Source organism: Ambystoma mexicanum, chromosome 13 (genome assembly GCF_040938575.1).
Source record: "Ambystoma mexicanum isolate Mex_15411 chromosome 13, UKY_AmexF1_1, whole genome shotgun sequence".
NCBI classification, from domain to species: domain Eukaryota; kingdom Metazoa; phylum Chordata; class Amphibia; order Caudata; family Ambystomatidae; genus Ambystoma; species Ambystoma mexicanum.
This window is the reverse complement of record NC_090938.1, coordinates 40,340,217-40,358,136: the sequence shown is the minus strand read 5'-3', so window position 1 is coordinate 40,358,136 and position 17,920 is coordinate 40,340,217. Positions and strand designations below refer to the sequence as shown.

Sequence of the window (17,920 nt, the reverse complement as noted above, 5' to 3'; positions counted from 1 at the left end):
CCCTCATCCCTTCAATCTCTGCTGGTCTCCTTCCTCCATCTGCTGTCCTCCTCCCTTCAATCTCTGCTGGTCTCCTTCCTCCACTTGCTGCTCTCCTTCTACCACCTGCTGTCATCCTCCCGTCAATCTCTGCTGCTCTCCTTCCTCCACTTGCCCCTCTCCTTCCACCATCTGTTGTCCTCCTCCTCCCTTCAATCTCTGCTGGACTCCTTCCTCCATCATCTGCTGTCCTCCTCCATTCAATCTCTGCTGGTCTCCCTCCTCCACTTGCTGCTCTCCTTCCACCATCTGCTGTCCTCCTCCCTTCAATCACAAATATGCATTAAAAGGTCCCTGACGGAGAAGACAAATTAAATTATATCGGTGTATGTACCCCACAATCATCAGAGAAAACATGCATTAAAGCGAGTAAGGTGACCCGTACGCTCTGGCAGTCCAGATCGCAGCTAGAAAAGAACCCACATTCCTTGCCGCTTCTTCATCAACGTCTCCCACTAAAGGCCTAGACCATATGTCGTCAGCGCTGAGATTTGGGCATAACTTCTTATTTCTCAGCTGTTTATGTAAGGAAGGGGCAAATGAGTAATAAACAGAGTGTTCTCGATCATTCCCAAGCTACAGCTGCAATAGATGGCATTACTCATCTTCCATGCCTTTCACATGTAATTAAGATGTAGCTTGTGGCAACGGGCCAAGGCAAACAGGCATCTCTCCTGCGATCTGCTTAGCAACTGAATGTATGTTTGCATACCATGTGACGAATCCCAGGATGTCATCACTGCTTCTGTAGTGAGAGCCCCTTCCCTTGAGGCCAGAGAGGTGAGGCCGCTACCTGATAGTCCCCCTGGGGGTGGTTCTCACCGGGTGGATCTCATGGGAGAGGAAGCCCCCTATGGGACCAGTGATGACTATTGTGGGAGAACGGGGTATACACCTAACACCTACACCTCTCCCTCACCCCCACTATCTGCGCCCCCACCCTCCCATTACATATACTGTTATAAGATGCAAAAAGTAGAAAGGACTGAGATGAGAAAGAGAAAGACTGGAGGGAGCCATCATGAAGATCCAAGCCAAGAAACGGTGACGAGGAAGAGGTGCAGATCCCCAGAGATCCATCAGAGGAACTTGCATGAACGGTTCAGTTTCCAACCACAGATCTTACTGGATACCAACGAAAAACTGACAACTGTGAGGGATCAAGGGTAAGACTCGGATACAGCGGCATTTTCAGTGTTTATCAAAGAGCATTATTATCTAAAGAAAAAGAGAGGTTGGAAAAATACTAGCTATCCCTACCTCAACAAAACAAAGCAATGTCTGTGTCAAGATGTCTAAAGCAAAAAGAGTTCTCTATCCTGTGCCCAAAATTCGAAACTGACCTCCACACACACTAAACTCAAAATAACGTGAAATGTCGAATGTCTCTTGGCTGAACACGTGCAGCTTCCTTCCTAAGTTTCAAACAAAGTCTCTGAGGTGCAGAAAAGAAAAAAAATGAATACAGTTCCACTAGAGAAGGGCTTGCTTCCCCCTAGAGTCTTTCTGGTTATTCAAAGTGTCACTAAGTACAGAGTTTCGGCGGGCACCACAGGGATTTCTGCTACAATGATAATAGTATTGCTTATTCCGTAATCTTTATAGATGTTTTGACCTGGAGCTTCCAGTCTGAAAAAAGATCCTATGGCATCCGGATCTCAATGAACAGTTTAGAAGGAAAGTAAGGTAGCATTACCTTACTAAAGGCTAGAGCTCTCAGTTGACCCTTGGCAGGGTTGTGCAATTTAATTCAAAAATTCAATCAAGTATTAAATATTGATTCAAAGATATGAAATGGTTGTATTGAATTCTTCAATAAGAAATGTTTTATTCACATTTCTAGGTTTAGTATCGCCAATTCAATTCTCATATAGTGAGGCAACTTCGAAAAACATAGGTTGTTTCATCAGTAAGCACATATGCCAATGCATTTCGGTCTATGACCATCGTCAGGGCCATGCTTTAGTGAATATACCAACAACTAATCATTCATATAACAATGCAGTATTTCAACACAAAACATATATCATTGATTCAAGGATAATGCAAAAACGGATAAAGCACATACCCCCAGGTGGATCCGTGTGAGTGAACAAGGGAGAAAATAAATGGAAAGTATGTCAATATTGTTAAACAACTATCTATTTCCAGTGTGTAACTATTCCCAACGTGCGGCAGTCTGTACCTGCTTTCAATTGGTTGTCCTCTCATATCGGTATTCTCAATAGTTGTCTCCAACATTCCTGTTGATTAACAGTAGGAGAGTCTGAGTGCTTCTATCTGTTCATTTACATATAACCAATATATCCGCACTAAAGAGTATCTTACCTTTGTGCGCGGAGCTCGCACGCAGAACCGATCGCGTTGAAAGCGAAAGTGTAATGCGCGCAAACCCAGACGCCATCTAAGATCGCCATGGGAACGTGGGCGGGGCGACGCTGAGCAGCGCGAGCGCTGCTGCACGTACGCCTCGGGTCCCACCTCTCTGCAGAGCTGCAGAGGGGCGGGATTGTTGCCACGGCGATCCCTGTCATAGAGCGTTAAAGGAAAAAATATATGTTACTGTGCGCAAATGTCAGTGTATATACGATCACTTCATTCCGTGATCCTGGATCAAGTAATGAAAAGTTGGACATAAGAAATAAGAAAGAAGAATGTTAATGTTTAAAAAAACCATATGCAAATGCTAATCCATATATGGCTATACGTTCTTTCCTTAATTAAGATGTTCCTTTTGGATTAGCATTTGCATATGTTTTTTTTAAACATTAACATTCTTCTTTCTTATTTCTTATGTCCAACTTTTCATTACTTGATCCAGGATCACGGAATGAAGTGATCGTATATACACTGACATTTGCGCACAGTAACATATATTTTTTCCTTTAACGCTCTATGACAGGGATCACCGTGGCAACAATCCCGCCCCTCTGCAGCTCTGCAGAGAGGTGGGACCCGAGGCGTACGTGCAGCAGCGTCTCCCCGCCCACGTTCCCATGGCGATCTTAGATGGCGTCTGGGTTCGCGCGCATTACACTTTCGCTTTCAACGCGATCGGTTCTGCGTGCGAGCTCCGCGCACAAAGGTAAGATACTCTTTAGTGCGGATATATTGGTTATATGTAAATGAACAGATAGAAGCACTCAGACTCTCCTACTGTTTATCAACAGGAATGTTGGAGACAACTATTGAGAATACCGATATGAGAGGACAACCAATTGAAAGCAGGTACAGACTGCCGCACGTTGGGAATAGTTACACACTGGAAATACATAGTTGTTTAACAATATTGACATACTTTCCATTTATTTTCTCCCTTGTTCACTCACACGGATCCACCTGGGGGTATGTGCTTTATCCGTTTTTGCATTATCCTTGAATCATTGATATATGTTTTGTGTTGAAATACTGCATTGTTATATGAATGATTAGTTGTTGGTATATTCACTAAAGCATGGCCCTGACGATGGTCATAGACCGAAATGCATTGGCATATGTGCTTACTGATGAAACAACCTATGTTTTTCGAAGTTGCCTCACTATATGTGTCACCAGGATTGGTGATATCCTCGTCAGAGAACGTATAATCCGATTCGCCACCCTCCCCTAACTCCTCACCTTCGTCTCTTCTTCCAGTACCCTTCTTCCCTTTACTTCTTGGTCGCTCCTTTTTTTTATGTAGGTAGGGGCGCCCACGGAAGGAAGCCACCGTGTACCCAAAAAGGGTTTCCGGTGCTTCCTCCCGGGAACGCCGGTAAGGGGAAAAATCCGAAAGGCACAAAAAACCCCGAAGCGACCTGCGTGACTCTCCTTCGGAATGAGCTGGAATGTGCTGGAATGCAGTCGGTTGAAGCAGATACTCCGTGGTATAGGATGAAGCTCCGAAGGAAGGTAGGCAGTCCTTAAACAGGCCGGGATCTGGTACACGGGGGATCACAGAGGAAGGTATCCGAATCAGAAGAATCAGCAATCCAAGAAAACAGGCCTAGGTATGGTACACAAAGAGGCTGGCAGGAGGAGAAAAACAGGAAGGGCAGAAGGCAAGACAAGGGGAATAGGAAAAAGGACCCGATAGAATTCGGGTAACCAGCAGTGAGTGAGAGCAGGCGAAAAGGCAGACAGCACTAACGGAGGAAACCGGAAGCGTTGCAACGCGTACACAACCCGGAAGGAGCTGTATTTATACTCCGGGCCGCGTAAGCGCGCATACGCACGGGCGGAACTGAAAGTGGGCGTGACAGGCTACCAGCGTGCACGGCCGGATAATGTCCGCGCCGCCAGCGGTTCCACAGGCGCCAAGTACCGCGTGGCATGACAATATGAGAATTGAATTGGCGATACTAAACCTAGAAATGTGAATAAAACATTTCTTGTTGAAAAATTCAATACAACCATTTCATATCTTTGAATCAATATTTAATACTTGATTGAATTTTTGAATTAAATTGCACAACCCTGCCAAGGGTCAACTGAGAGCTCTAGCCTTTAGTAAGGTAATGCTACCTTACTTTCCTTCTAAACTATTCAAAGTGTCACTGCCCATATATTCCACAATCCCAAGAGGCATGGCTCTTCCCTTGAGTTTTCTTCATTTACACTACACTTAACAGTTCTTTCTCTGGACCGCTGATGACAATTTTTTAGAAAGGGGTATGGGTCTTCCCTTTTGGTTCACAATACAAAAAGGGGGGGCTTCTTCCCCTGTTTTCTCAGCACTTTCTTGGGGCCTCTGCCCCATTTCTCCAATCCCTGGTTCACTCTCCTGCCAGGGTTTTATTTCCCTACTTGCGTGCAAGTCCCAGACTCACTGAGGGCTTGGGTTTACTCTCCTGCCAGGGCATTTTGAGTCCTCTCAATATTCAAATGCAAATCACAGGTTCCCACTCTTCATTAGCCTGGCACTTGCTTTGGTATCCAGGTGATTATAACTTTCATATGTTGGCCACCAACCCTTCTCCAACTGTGTTAAATGTCCCAGCTCCCTTGTGTGGGTTTTTGCTCTTTACTAACGGCACGCGGCATCTGCTCTGAAGGGTCCCTGTATCCCAATCTCCTCTAGGCTTACTGGTCTTCTTTGGCAGCTTCAGCATCCCCTGTGTCTCACTGTTTCCTCTGCTGTCCGTCTGCTGCCTGGGAGGGCATCTCGCCAACTTCACAGCTCCCGTCTGACGTTATACTTCGCGCAGCAGCTTCTGCTGCTCGGGATGGCAGTGCAGCAAAGACTCTTCCGCCTAACTTTCTTGGAAGCCGTCCTCGCCAGCTTCTTCACTCCGGTCTGCAGCTCGCTTTCCTCCTGTGTCCAAACCAGCATCAGGAGGGGTGACTAGTTCTGTCCCGGCACCTGTTAACAATTTCCAATGACTAGAATGCAGCGTTGGTTTGCAGCTTCTAGTGACCTTCATCTCTCAATCCCTCTTCCTCGTCTCAGTGTTATAAAAGGGGGGAGATGAACATAAGTCCCAGTACTTTTTGTTTCACTGTTATTAAAGGCATGGCGACGCACGTAGGTCCCAGCACTTACTGCCTTAGTGTTTTTAAAGTGAGGGTGACGTACGTAGGTCCCAGCACTTACTGCCTTAGTGTTTTTAAAGTGAGGGTGACGTACGTAGGTCCCAGCACTTACTGCCTTAGTGTTTTTAAAGGGAGGGGGATAGATGCAAGTCCCAGCACTTGTTAACATCCTCCAGCGACTAGAATGCAGTGTGGGCTTGCCGCTTCTAGTGATCTTAATTCCTTCATCTCTTTCTCGTCTCAGCATTAAAGGGGGAGGTTTGCATATAAGTTTGGTGACCAGTAAACAACAGAGATTCTTTATCCACCCAACAATATGTCATGCAAGAGTGGGGGTAAGACACTTGGTTGTTATTACGTCCTAATGAAACAGGGGGATACCATGTTTGACCTAGTGTGTCTATCCCACGCCCATGAGGGTTGTCTCCCCTCATGTGGTCCTCCCTCACAAAGCCTCCCTCAGGGTCAGGATCAGGTAGCTTCTGCCTTTCCCTGGCCACATGAGGAGAGACTTTCCATGGGAAAGGAGTGATGACAACACTAGATTCGTCACACAACAGACTCACCCGACAAGCATATCCTCCCTGGAGGAACCAAGAGGGTGTCAGACGCTCGCCATGGAGACCCGCAGGGGGACACTGGAATGCCGGATAAGCGAGAAACATGGTGCGGGATGTAGGGCAGGCATGGTATCACAAGTATGACACTGACACGATGGATACAATTTGTACAATCTTTATTGAAAATGTTGGGGTCGGAGAAACTCCCATTTTGCCCTATAACTAAGATAGGAGTAGTCTCGACCATGAAACGATAAACAAAACAGTTCTAGTGGAGCCAGTCAAATCAAAATGGCCTATGCTAACAAAACCTAATGCCTGCCCTATCTCTTGTACAGAAAGTGTATAAAGGAGAAATGTATGTAAAGGAAAAATCAGTGTTCAAAAGAAGAAAGGCAATTGAACCAGCTCTCCTCCTCATGTTAAACCTCATGGAGAAGGCTCTCCTTGTAGGCAGGATGAGACACTCTGGCTCGGTTACGAACACTCTAAGCAGTCCCAAACCATGGATTGAGGCCCGCTTGGCCTTCCACATTAAAGTCTCTTTCTTGACTTTCATTCAAAATTGTATACCAACGTAAAGTTCACAAAGGCCCCCCTCTGTTGGGCTCAGACCTCTCACATTACAGTTCAACACAAACTTGTCGGGGCTCCCATCCCCAAGCTTCTTGTACTTCAGGTCTCCCTCAATCGGGGTCGGACCCCTTTTGGATGTCAAAGTCTTTGGAATGTGCGTGGCTCTTTTTTCTCAGACCGCTGCAAGACCACTTGAATTCAAAGTTTACTTTAGCTCTCGCTTAATTCTCTGGTGCCGTTTGCTTGCTTTTAGCTGCAAACATTGCACCTTTGACAGAGACTTTCGAATGGGCTACTTACTTTCACGGGACCACCCTGTTACTTAGTATCGCTGATCTTTTACTTCAAAGTTCATTTACAGGTCTGCCTTTCTTCGCGTCTCATCCGCACACGTGCAGCCTACACATGTGATATAATGCTGCTACTTCATTCGCTTTAACACACACAACGGTCTCTCAGGTTGCTTGCCAACTCACCGGCTGTGTGCGCTTCTTTCTTGTTTTGCTATTTCCAATTAACGAGTCAAGGTTACTACCACAGGCTTGGTCTCGCCTCCCCAACTCTGCAGTTCACCCGGGAGGGTCGATGGCATCCTTGAAATACAAAGCAATCTTCACTTGTGGGATCTGGCCTTCTCTGCAGGTCTTTTGCGGTCTGTTGGAGTCAACAACACCCAGTAGGGAGCCCTTGGTGTTTTCGGCCCGCTGCTCTCATTCCTTGGTCTGTTGCTCTGCTCCAGTAGGTGTGCCTTTATCCTGGAGGTTCAGCTCGTACTCGTGTTCCACATTGCTCAGAGTGTGTCTTTAGGTGTTACATTTTATTTGTGTGAGGAGAGCTATCTGGTATCAGGTGTATGCACTTAGTATAAAGTGCCTGACTTTGCCTGACCCGATTAACGGGCCATGTCCAGTACGATGTGAGTTAGTCTGGTTACTCTCAGTCCCGCTCTTCCTTGGCTCAGTGTTTGTGTGACAAGGGGGTCGGGGGGAGTTGGGACTTTGGAAAATCCTACAAAATGGGATGGGGTAGATGAACATAAAAGGGGGGACTACTGCGTCTCACCATCGGCTGCCCCACCCTCACTTCCCGAAGACACCTCACCCAAGTGATCCAATCGCAGTGGTCCACCCCCAGGGTCCGAATCCAAAGGCGGTGGCTGTGCCTTGGCCACCTGAGAGATCCCTGGGGACTAGCGGGTGAGACACCATCTCCTTTCTCTCAGGGACCACATGGACTGGCAGAGAGAGACACGTGAACAGGTTCACTAGCTGCAGAGCCACTGCAGCACGCCGGAAAGAGCCCCAGAGCGCCGGCAAGCAAACGAGACATGGTGAAGCACGCCACTGACCAGAGGCTGAACTCAAGACCCTAAAGGTATTTGGTTGGCTGAGCCTATAGTTGCGTGTCCCCAGAGGGTACAAGGAACTCTAAACACAACAGTACATGGAAAGTGGGGGGAAAGAGGATAACACCTATAGGACATTGACACAAATATTATTAAGACAATATAACAAGGAGAATAGAGTCTGGGGCCCTTACAGGAGAAGGATATATCACGCACCAAGGTTAATTAATCTTCATGAAAGTACTTGGAGAGAAGGTGACGTAGGGTCGTCAAACATCAGAAGAGGGTGTGACGAGAACTATGAGAGCAGTACTTGGCAGGAGAGCAAACCAAGCCTGCAAACGAGAATAAAAGACTGTGAAAGTAATACATATGAACACAGAACTTGGCAGGCGAGTAAACCAAGTCGGTGTTTGAGACTAGGTATCTGATAAAGAAAGGAACGAGGTCTACCAACCAGGGTCCGAGACCCATCACAGTTTGGAGGAGCATGCAAACCACTCTTCTACGTCGTAGTGCCTGGTAAAGAAGAGAACCAGGTCTGCCAACCAGGATCAGGGACCCATCACAGGTTGAAGGAGCATCCAAACCACTCTTCTCCACCGCAGTGTCTGGTAAAGAAGAGAACCAAGTATGCCAACCAGGGCCAGGCACCCATCACAGGTTGGAGGAGCATCCAAACCACTCTTCTACGTCACAGTGCATGGTAAAGAAGAGAACTAGGTCTGCCAACCAAGGGCAGAGGCCCATGACAGGTAGGAGGAGCATCCAAACCACTCTTCTTCATCGCAGTGCCTGATAAAGAAGAGAACCATGTCTGCCAACCAGGGGCAGAGGCCTATCACAGGATGGGAGAATCCAAACCACTCTTCTTCGTCACAGCACCTGGTAGCAAAAGAAACCATGTTGCTCACCCAGGACCTGGGACCCTCAGAGACAGAAGAGAAGCATGTGAAAGGCTGGTTGGGGAAGGGAGATATTCCCCCAACAGCTGAGGAACCGTGCAAGAAGCCTGAGGAAGGTTGGGCAAGGGAGATATTCCCTCACAAGTGGAAAATGAACTTTGAGAACTTTCAAACCAAGAACCATCTGTTGTCCAGTGGAAGGGGGCCATTCCTCTGGATCAGAAAGATATCCTTTTGACTTAGTTCAGCATAAAGTGTGAGGGACAGAGAAAGGATTCTGACATAGGACTCTGGACATTTACTTCTGACATCCTTACTGTGACATTAGTATTTCGCTTGAGGCAGGGAGCCACCTCTTAGACATAGGGCAAGATAGGGTTTTCTTCTAATTTTCTCACTTGAATAAATGTTTATACCAACCAAGGTGACCCCGCTGTGTCAGTCTTATTTCTACACCCATATAACCAACAATGCTCAAGTAGACGTCTGTCCATGTAAGGGAATCCAATTTACATGATACATTCACTTGCCCGCATTTCCCATCACTCCAATTGTTTTATTTTTCAAATAAAGTGGTGCCATTGCCTTGGAGCAGTTATGGTTAGTGTCTAAACAGAGCAGGTGCAACAAACCTTAAAAGGATTTCCAGTGGCTTACGTAAGAGCAAGCCTGATATCTGAAGGGGTCTTTTGTCAACTGTTGAAGATTGTTCTCCTAACTTTGGGAATTAGCACAAAATGCAAAAGCAGAGGACGAAGGCAATGGGCCGCTCTACAGCACATCAGTGTGACCACAAAACGCGCTGGACAAAGGCTTTGATATTCTTTGGTGGAGGCCAATGCAACAGATTGGCTGAGCAGTGATGCCCGCCTCGGTGTGCATGGACTGACAGTGCATTGCTGAGCCAGCCGCTCAGAGACACCTTTCATCATTCTGGACACGGTGCCAGGGATCCATGTACATAAATCTGTTTATATACACGTGAAGGCTGGGTCCATGGAATAAGCCTGTACTGAAACGAAAGACCATGTCACACAAAGAAGAGATCTCGCTTATTACCGAAGCAGCAAAGATTTCTGCCACGCTAATATGATTCTAAAGAAGAACTGGTTTATCCCATGTAGAAAATATAAACTGCCAAACCTCCTCCATCCTGGTCTAAAAACCTCTTGCAAAATGGCCCAGAGGCACGTTCATTTGCTTATTTGATAGAAGCATCTCTCTGACTTCCAGTCGTTAGCCTGTGTGCACAAGTGGCTACACAGTTGGATATGTGCCATGCCACTGGATGATATATGTTATCAACACAACCCAGGATGTGCAGAATCTATCTATTGGAGCAGAGCCTGTAATGTGGAGTTCAAAGAAGATCGGACTGTGTTGTCTATTACCAGGTGCTGAAAGTCTGAACCTGCAACCTGAGTTTTTTGCTTACCCTACCAGTTAACCAATGTTAGTTTTCCCCAGTCAGTCCCCACCCAGGCCTCACTTGTGATGCAACTGTGTCCTCACACCCTAAAAGACCCTACGGCTCCCAGGCCAGGATGCTCTGCAATCTTTTTCTCCCGTAGCCAGTTGCTCTGCTTAGCTTCTTGTCTAACTGGGTGTATGAATGGGAGTCTGGGGATCACTGCCAAAAACCACACCATGGGAAGGTTTGAATGTGGTGACCAGACCTGACTGGGCAGCTGCCATATCTTAGAATGGTGCCATGTACCCGTGTGTGCATCCAGGTCCCAAGAACTGTATACACATAGGGGTGCCAGAAAGATACTTCTGCTAATTGATGAGACTCCTCTGTATGTAACGGAAGAGGAAGACTGGGCACTCCGCTGAGGCAACACTCCTGGACATATAGCCAATGGCAAAGTACTGCTGGGCAATGGACAATCCAGACCACTTTCACAAAGGAACCACACTAGAGCCCTCCTGCTCCAGCCTGGCAGGACCAGCTGAGTTACTTGCCTCCAGGACACCCTGGTGCCTCAAAAGGGCTGCCTCATTGGTGGAGCACTGAATCTCTTGAAAAGACTACTGGCGAGGCAGATCTGCCCAAGACACTGCATCATCTTCCAAAATTCTGAGGACGCACTGACGGACTGGTTGGCCGCTGCATCACTTGACCCCTGCGAAAGCCATCCCAGCTACCAAGTTAGCTGCACTGTACCCAAGCTGGGTCTTTGAGTTGTTCTCCTTGGTCAGGGTTCTGTACATGAGTGCCCTGAACCTTCTTTGTAGAGCAAAGACTTTGGCAGGTCTTTTATCCTAAACCTGAAACGCTTTTCACTCTCATTTGGCCAATAGGACAACACTGGGCACTAGTCGAACTTACTGCCACTTTGTGTTGACGCTGGGTGGTTCGACAGAGCTGCTTCCTGTAACCGAGGGCTTTCGCCTTTTACTTTATCCAATAGGATCACATTGGGTTTGGCCTCTAAAAACCTATCTATAAAATTGCAGTTACATATCTAAAAATGTGACAAGCTTGTGATACACTGCATTTTGCCTCTGTATGAAGCCAATATAAAAAAGCTGTTTTTGCACTGTTGTTGGAACATTGCCTTATTGGGAATTATAGTATTTTACACAGTTCCATTTGAGCATCCTACTCTCCTCTCCGATTATATCCTCGACTGCTCTGACACATTTACCCCGGAAGAGAGAGACATCTAAGGAGACACCCTGCAACCTAGGTGTGGGCCCGGTTTTCTCTGCCCTACAAGCAGGGCTTAGGACCATCCTGTTAAGACCAGATGGTCTCATATAAACGACTATATATTAAATCAATGTGTATTTGGACTGTCTCTGAAACCAATGACTACCAGGTATAAAGCAGCTACAGAAGTGACCTTCAGCAATAGGCATAGTTGACATCAGCAGAGTTTGGTTGACATCGGACTGTCCTTGCTACACAAACCTATTAAAGTGTGGTATAACCTACAACAGACCCATCCTCCAGCACAAAGGGCTGGAGTCGAGGAGGCATGTAGGATTTGTAAATGCCGCCTTTTGGAAAACCCAGTGCTGCAAGCACCCACAGACAGAGGGATTGTTGCCATCTTGGTAATAACTACATTGTGCCTCATAACTGTGGCGGTAAGGCAACAACGGCGCCGGTAGTGCTACTGGCGCCGTTGTTACCTTGCCGCCACATTACAAGTTCTGCTCGCGGGTGCCGCTCCGCACTCCTGGTCAGACCAGGCGTGCGGCACCCGCAAGCAGAACAGGCTGGTAGCAAAGGTACCATTATGAACGGTACCGCTGCTACCATCCTCCCCATTCCCAATGAGCCCTATGGGGACTCAAATGGGAATGGGAACGTACCGGCACCGGGTCCCACGCAAGAGAAATTACCGGGCCCGCAAAGGTCGGAATGGCCCGGTTATCCCCCTTTCGCGGGACCCGGTGCCGGACACGAGTTTGGGGGTAGCCACGCCCTTAATAAGGGCATGGCTACCTCCAAACTCGTAATGAGGCTCGTTGTCTCCCTTCACTGTGAAAGGTAACAAAAGAGTTTAGTGCCATATTAGTCCAGTTTTAAAAGCAAGTGTTGATAACGTTTTATTGGACTAACTGAAAATACTATGCTGAGATGATTGATGCAGGGACAAACTGGTCCTTTGGCACTAATTCATGGCACCTACCTTCATTGACGATGATAGGAGACTCCTCTGTGAGGGCCTCGCCAAGTCCAGCCTGCGTCCGTGCACTCAGTGAAAACTTGTAGCGTGATACCGGGTCATTTCTCTTCAGGCTGTAGCGTGTCTGGTTGGGTGGGAAGATTTCTACCACCGGTTTCGACGTCTTGGTGCCATTGTCTGAGGGGAAGAACAGGCGCATGACATTGTGAGAGAGAAATAGTTTACATGAATAATTGACATTTCCATAATTCAAAGCCAGTTGCAACCTTCCAAGCAGACACCTAGAGCCACCCAGGCAGTATCTCAACAAAAGCATTTACCTCAAACAGCAGGGAGATTGGCATTCTTCCGACAACAGAAGTTTGTCCCATTCACAAGAGGAACTGATTCTAGAATAGTGTGTGTGTGTCAGTGGCTAAACATTATTTCACGTAGAATGTTTTTTACATGCTTTTTTAATATCATTGATAGTATATATATATATATATATATTTATACACACAACAGGGCCTGCGGTAGAGGCCCTGTAGTTATGGTTAAGTTGCTCAACTCATAGAAAGAGCACTTTTTGGGCAGCTTATAATTTCACCCCTCTGGACGAATCCTCACCAGACTTTGCAAAAAAGGTATATGGCCCCCTCGGAATGATTCTGCAAGGTTTGGTGCAGTTCCGTCCGTGGGTCGGGGGGGAGCAAAGTTGTAAGGGGGGGGGGGGGGGGGAGTACCAAAATGTGCGAAAACCCTCATAGACACAATGGAAAAAAGATTTTGTTCATGCCTACAGCCCAAACCCCCGGACATATTTTCACCAAATTTGCGCCAGGAGCGGCCACTTGGTCCCGAAAGCGTGCTTTTGTAAATTTGGTGTAAATCCATCCAGTAGTTTTTTTTTAAAACAGACAAAAAGTAGGTCAAACAAAATGTGCGATATTTGGGTCCGGTCCGCAGACTCACTTCCTGATTCGGGATCCGCGGAAAGGTCTGGAACAATCAGGGGCCGGCGTGATGTCCACGGACATCCTACGCACCCGCTGATTGGATGGTGAAAAATATGAGGTACGTCATGAATTGGTCACCATCTTGGGTCCGCGGACAGCCGCCGGTGTCCGCGGATAGTGCGTTGGAGAAAAAGTCAAGTAAAGATATTTGGGGTTATTTAATGGCCGAAAGAGGGCTTGGAAAGGGTGGGGGCGTGGAATAAAAATGTAATGGAGATGTTTTTATCGGTGAAAAAGGGTGTGCAGGTGACCCCGAGTCCGCAGTCCATTTTAGTATCCGCAGACATCATTTCAATTGGAAGGGGTTCAGGGTGAGTTTTGTTATTTGAAAGTGTATTGTTCATACTTGTAATATGGTTTAATTATATTGTGGAGGTTGTGGCCAGTGACCAGATTCTTCGGGGCATGGCCATAGACCATGCCCTCAAGAATCTAGCCAATGGGCACACACACTATAGTAATATGTGTATAGTAATTATAGGTACTGTAGGGGGAGTATACAGTATTTGTAATATGGTGGAATAATATAATTGAAGTGTATATGGTATTTATGATTGTAGTACAATTGAGGATAGTGCTCATTGATGTGTCCTGCGCCTTTCCCACGGTCGACCACTGTATCCTCATTAAACAGTTATATGATACCTTTAGCATCATGGACCGGACACTGGACTAGCTGACCTGTTTTCCTCACTTAGCGCCCGTCCCAGCTGCAACTGAGCAGTTTGTGCTCCACCACCTCACTGTCTTCCTGCAGAGTACTCTAGGGTTCTATCCTATGATTGTGGCTCTTCAATAGGGATTTCCCCCCCTGGCTCATCTGATGTCCTTTTTCTTTTCTAAATGTCCAGTGGTATGTTAATGACACACAGCTTTCCCTAAACTTCCCTCAACTAATTTCTTCTCCTCGTTTTTTAACCCCGATTGTCTGACTGCCATCGAGGCATTGTGTGCGGGTAAGAATCTCTGTCTGACTGCCAGTAGGACAGAGCTCTTTCTTATTGTGACACCTGTGCCCCGTTTTCTCCTAACCTCTGGCCGCCCTCTTTGGACCCTTTACTCTCACCATCTTGTGAGGCTAAAAACCTTATGGTCATATTTACGTTCTCTCTTTCCTGTAGCCGTTACATTTTGGAGCTTGTGAAGAAATCCCACTTTCAGCTTAATCTCCTAATAGGCATTCTACCGTTCTTAATTTTCCCCCAGAAGCTTAATGTCACTAGAGCCCCGGGGCTATGTAGGCTGGATTACTGCAACAGCCTCTTCCTTAACATCTCCCTTTGTTTTCTTCGCCCCCTTCAGCTAATGTAAAATAGGGCTGCAAAACGTATCCTTGGCCTGAAGCCCCAGGATTGTATTGTTGCAGCCCTAAAATGTGTACATTGGCTCCTGGTGGTTGGAAGGATGAAATTCAAGATCTTCTGTATCATTGACAAAGCTTTCTGGGGTCAGGGACTACACTATCCCTAATTTATCCTCCCTAAATACTGTCCTGCTCAACTCGTTTGCTCCTGTAACTCCATTCACTGTTTGTAAAATGCTTTTTGAAACAGAGAGCGGGAGGCATATGTCTCTCTTTGGCCGATGCCTCTGTTTGGAACAGCCTTTAAGTTTCGGAAACTTTTAAAAAAACGGTGCTTTTATTTCCCTGTGTTACGTAAACCTTTTTCCTGGTAACTTATGCCACTGTGACTGGTGGCCTGGTCCCTCATGAACCTGACAGTTCCAGGCCCTATATCTAGTCGACACTAGTACACCCTAGTCGACACTAGTACACCCCCCCCTCTTTAGCACTGCTCTTACCGGTGTGCCGCCTGGTGGCTTTGTACTCTACCCTTGGGACTCCTCTGCCCCAGCAGTTAGGCAGTGGCATCCCACTTTGGCATCTTTTGGCACTTTCCTTCTGGGCTCCTATCAGCACCTGGTAATCCCTACTCCTTTTTCCATTCATGCACTTCTCTTACTGCACAATGCATATGTGCATTTATAGCAGCAGTGTATACTATGTTCTTGGATAAGCAAGGAAAATGCAGATGCAAAAGATTTCTAGAACATTCTTAAGTGCAGTTGGTGTGTGGAAAATTAAAGTGTTGATAGGGTTATATGTAGAGTTTTCTGAACTAATTGGTGGATCGATGTCTGGCTGTTTAAAAGCAGGCAACGAGGGAGAGTTACAAACATAACAGTAAAAAGGGGAGAAGGTTGTCTTGTGCGATGGTGTGCACGTGCCATTCATTTTCTTTTTTTTTTTTTTTTTAACAATTCATGGCCTGGAAAGGGGACTGTGGAAGGAGACCTCGGATCGTTATGAAAGTGCATGGATTATGGTCCTTATTGTATGCTAGAGAAAAGTATTTGGGACAGAAAATTGTTTCATCAATGACATTTGTGATGTTATCTTTGATGTCCTGGGTGTTAGTTTTAGCAGGCAATGCTAAAAAAGCCAGTCAGATAGCACAGCGAGTAGAGCACTCGCTTTGACATCCGTGCAGAGCCTGCTGATGCAGGTTCGAATCCCGGCAGGGCCAAACTCAGCTTTTCATCCTTCTGAGATCGATAAATGAGCACCACACACCGTGGGAAATAAGCAGCGCTCAGATACCTGAGGGTTCGTAGCGCTATATAAATGCACAAACAAACAAGCAAGCAGTGCACGGTGGTGGCGTGAGTTATGGTTGCTTAGCTTACCATAACTAGTGAATTTTGGAGGCTTTTCGGTTTTACTTGTAACCATAACGTCCCTTTAACAACGTTTTTTCACTGAATTTTATAGGTTTTTTAAGTGCAACTTAAACATAATGTCCCATTAACAAAGTTCTTTCACTGAAGATATACGGGATACATTACTCACCGTAATCGTATTTCTGATGCTTGTATCTGCTTAGATTCACATGCTATGCCTAGGCCAACATCTAGTGGAAGCTGCAAAGTATTACAGTTGTTTTTTCGAAACTTTAAAAAGGGACGTCGACAGGGCATGCCAGTAATACTATCCCTAGTGTGATGTCCACTGTACCCATGGTCCCTCACACGTTGTGGTCCCTCGGATTGTTTTGTTTCTGACATGAGGTAGCTTGAAGTGTAGCGTGAGTACAGGTGTATCCAAGTAGATATGCATCAGAGAAGCTCATATAACATCTATGCACCTTCTCATAGGCGAGGAAGGGTGGGTGCATGTGAATCTAAGCAGATACAAGCATCAGAAATACTATTACGGTGAGTAATGTATCCTTTCTGAGGCTTGTGGAATCTGTTAAGATCACATGCTATGTATAGATTAGCGAGCAATGTTAGGAGAAGGTGGAGGGTGGTAAGAAGGTTCAACGACAAATAGATGTTTTACAACCGCGTGTCCCACCTATGTATCTGCTTTGGATTGTGTCAATGCAGTAGTGCTGAGTGAAAGTGAGAACTGAGCTGCTTTACAAATGCTGTCTAAGGGGACGTTTGCAATAAAAGCTAAAGTAGCCCCAGTGCCCCGTGTGGAGTGGGCTCTTGGTGTAAAAGGCAGTATCTTGTTTGATAATGAATAGCATAGTTGTATGCATCTGACTATCCATCTGGAGATGGCATTCTTGGAAATGCAATCTCCTTTTCTGCGTGGTGCTACGGAGACTAACAGTTGGTCAGTTTTTCTAAGCGGTCTGATCTTGTTTACATAGTAAAGGAGCGCCCTCCTTACATCTAGTGTATGGAGTTTTACCTCAGCTGAGCTAGTTGGATTCTGGAAGAAGGCCGGCAGCTCAATGGATTGGTTCACGTGGAATTTGGAAATTAATTTAGGTGAAAACCTAGGGTGTGTACGTAAAACCAATTTGTCCTTGTGTATGAACAAGAAAGGGTCCTACACTGACAATGCTTGCAGTTCACTAGCTCTTCTTATGGATGCAATGGCCACTAAGAAGGCAGTCTTGTATGTCAGTTGTTTAAGACTTGACTTATGCATAGGCTCAAAGGGGGGTCCCATGAGCTTTGCGAGTACTACATTGAGATCCCAGCCTGGCGGAGGTTTAGAAATTGGAGGGTGGAGTCTCTTTACTCCCTCCATGAACGCCTTAATGACTGGCACTTTCCACCATGATCTCTGAGAGGTGGTGTACGCTGATAAAGCCGCCAGGTGGACCTTTATAAAGTTGAATACTAACCCCGGGTCTAGCAAGTGGAGCATATCATTTAGAATGTGGGAAGGAGTACATTTCTATGGGGTTTATTTGCTCAGACTGGCACCAGATTATAAACATTCTCCACTTGTGGAAATAATAGTGTCTGGTGTTTGGTTTACGTGCCTCCTTGAGGATATCCATATACCGTTGTGGTAGATTAAGATGTTCGAACTCTATGATCT

At 46.3% G+C, this 17,920-nt stretch overlaps 1 protein-coding gene across 14 annotated transcripts in view; it reads right to left on the bottom strand.

Annotated features, from left to right (window-relative positions):
* NFASC (neurofascin) overlaps positions 1 to 17,920 on the bottom strand; it is a 687,691-nt gene that overhangs the window by 152,446 nt on the left and 517,325 nt on the right. For all 14 annotated transcript variants that reach the window (XM_069633119.1, XM_069633129.1, XM_069633127.1 and 11 more), the window contains one exon: positions 12,581 to 12,754. In XM_069633119.1, the coding sequence (XP_069489220.1) occupies positions 12,581 to 12,754 (174 nt within the window). The remainder of the gene's footprint in view (positions 1 to 12,580; positions 12,755 to 17,920) is intronic.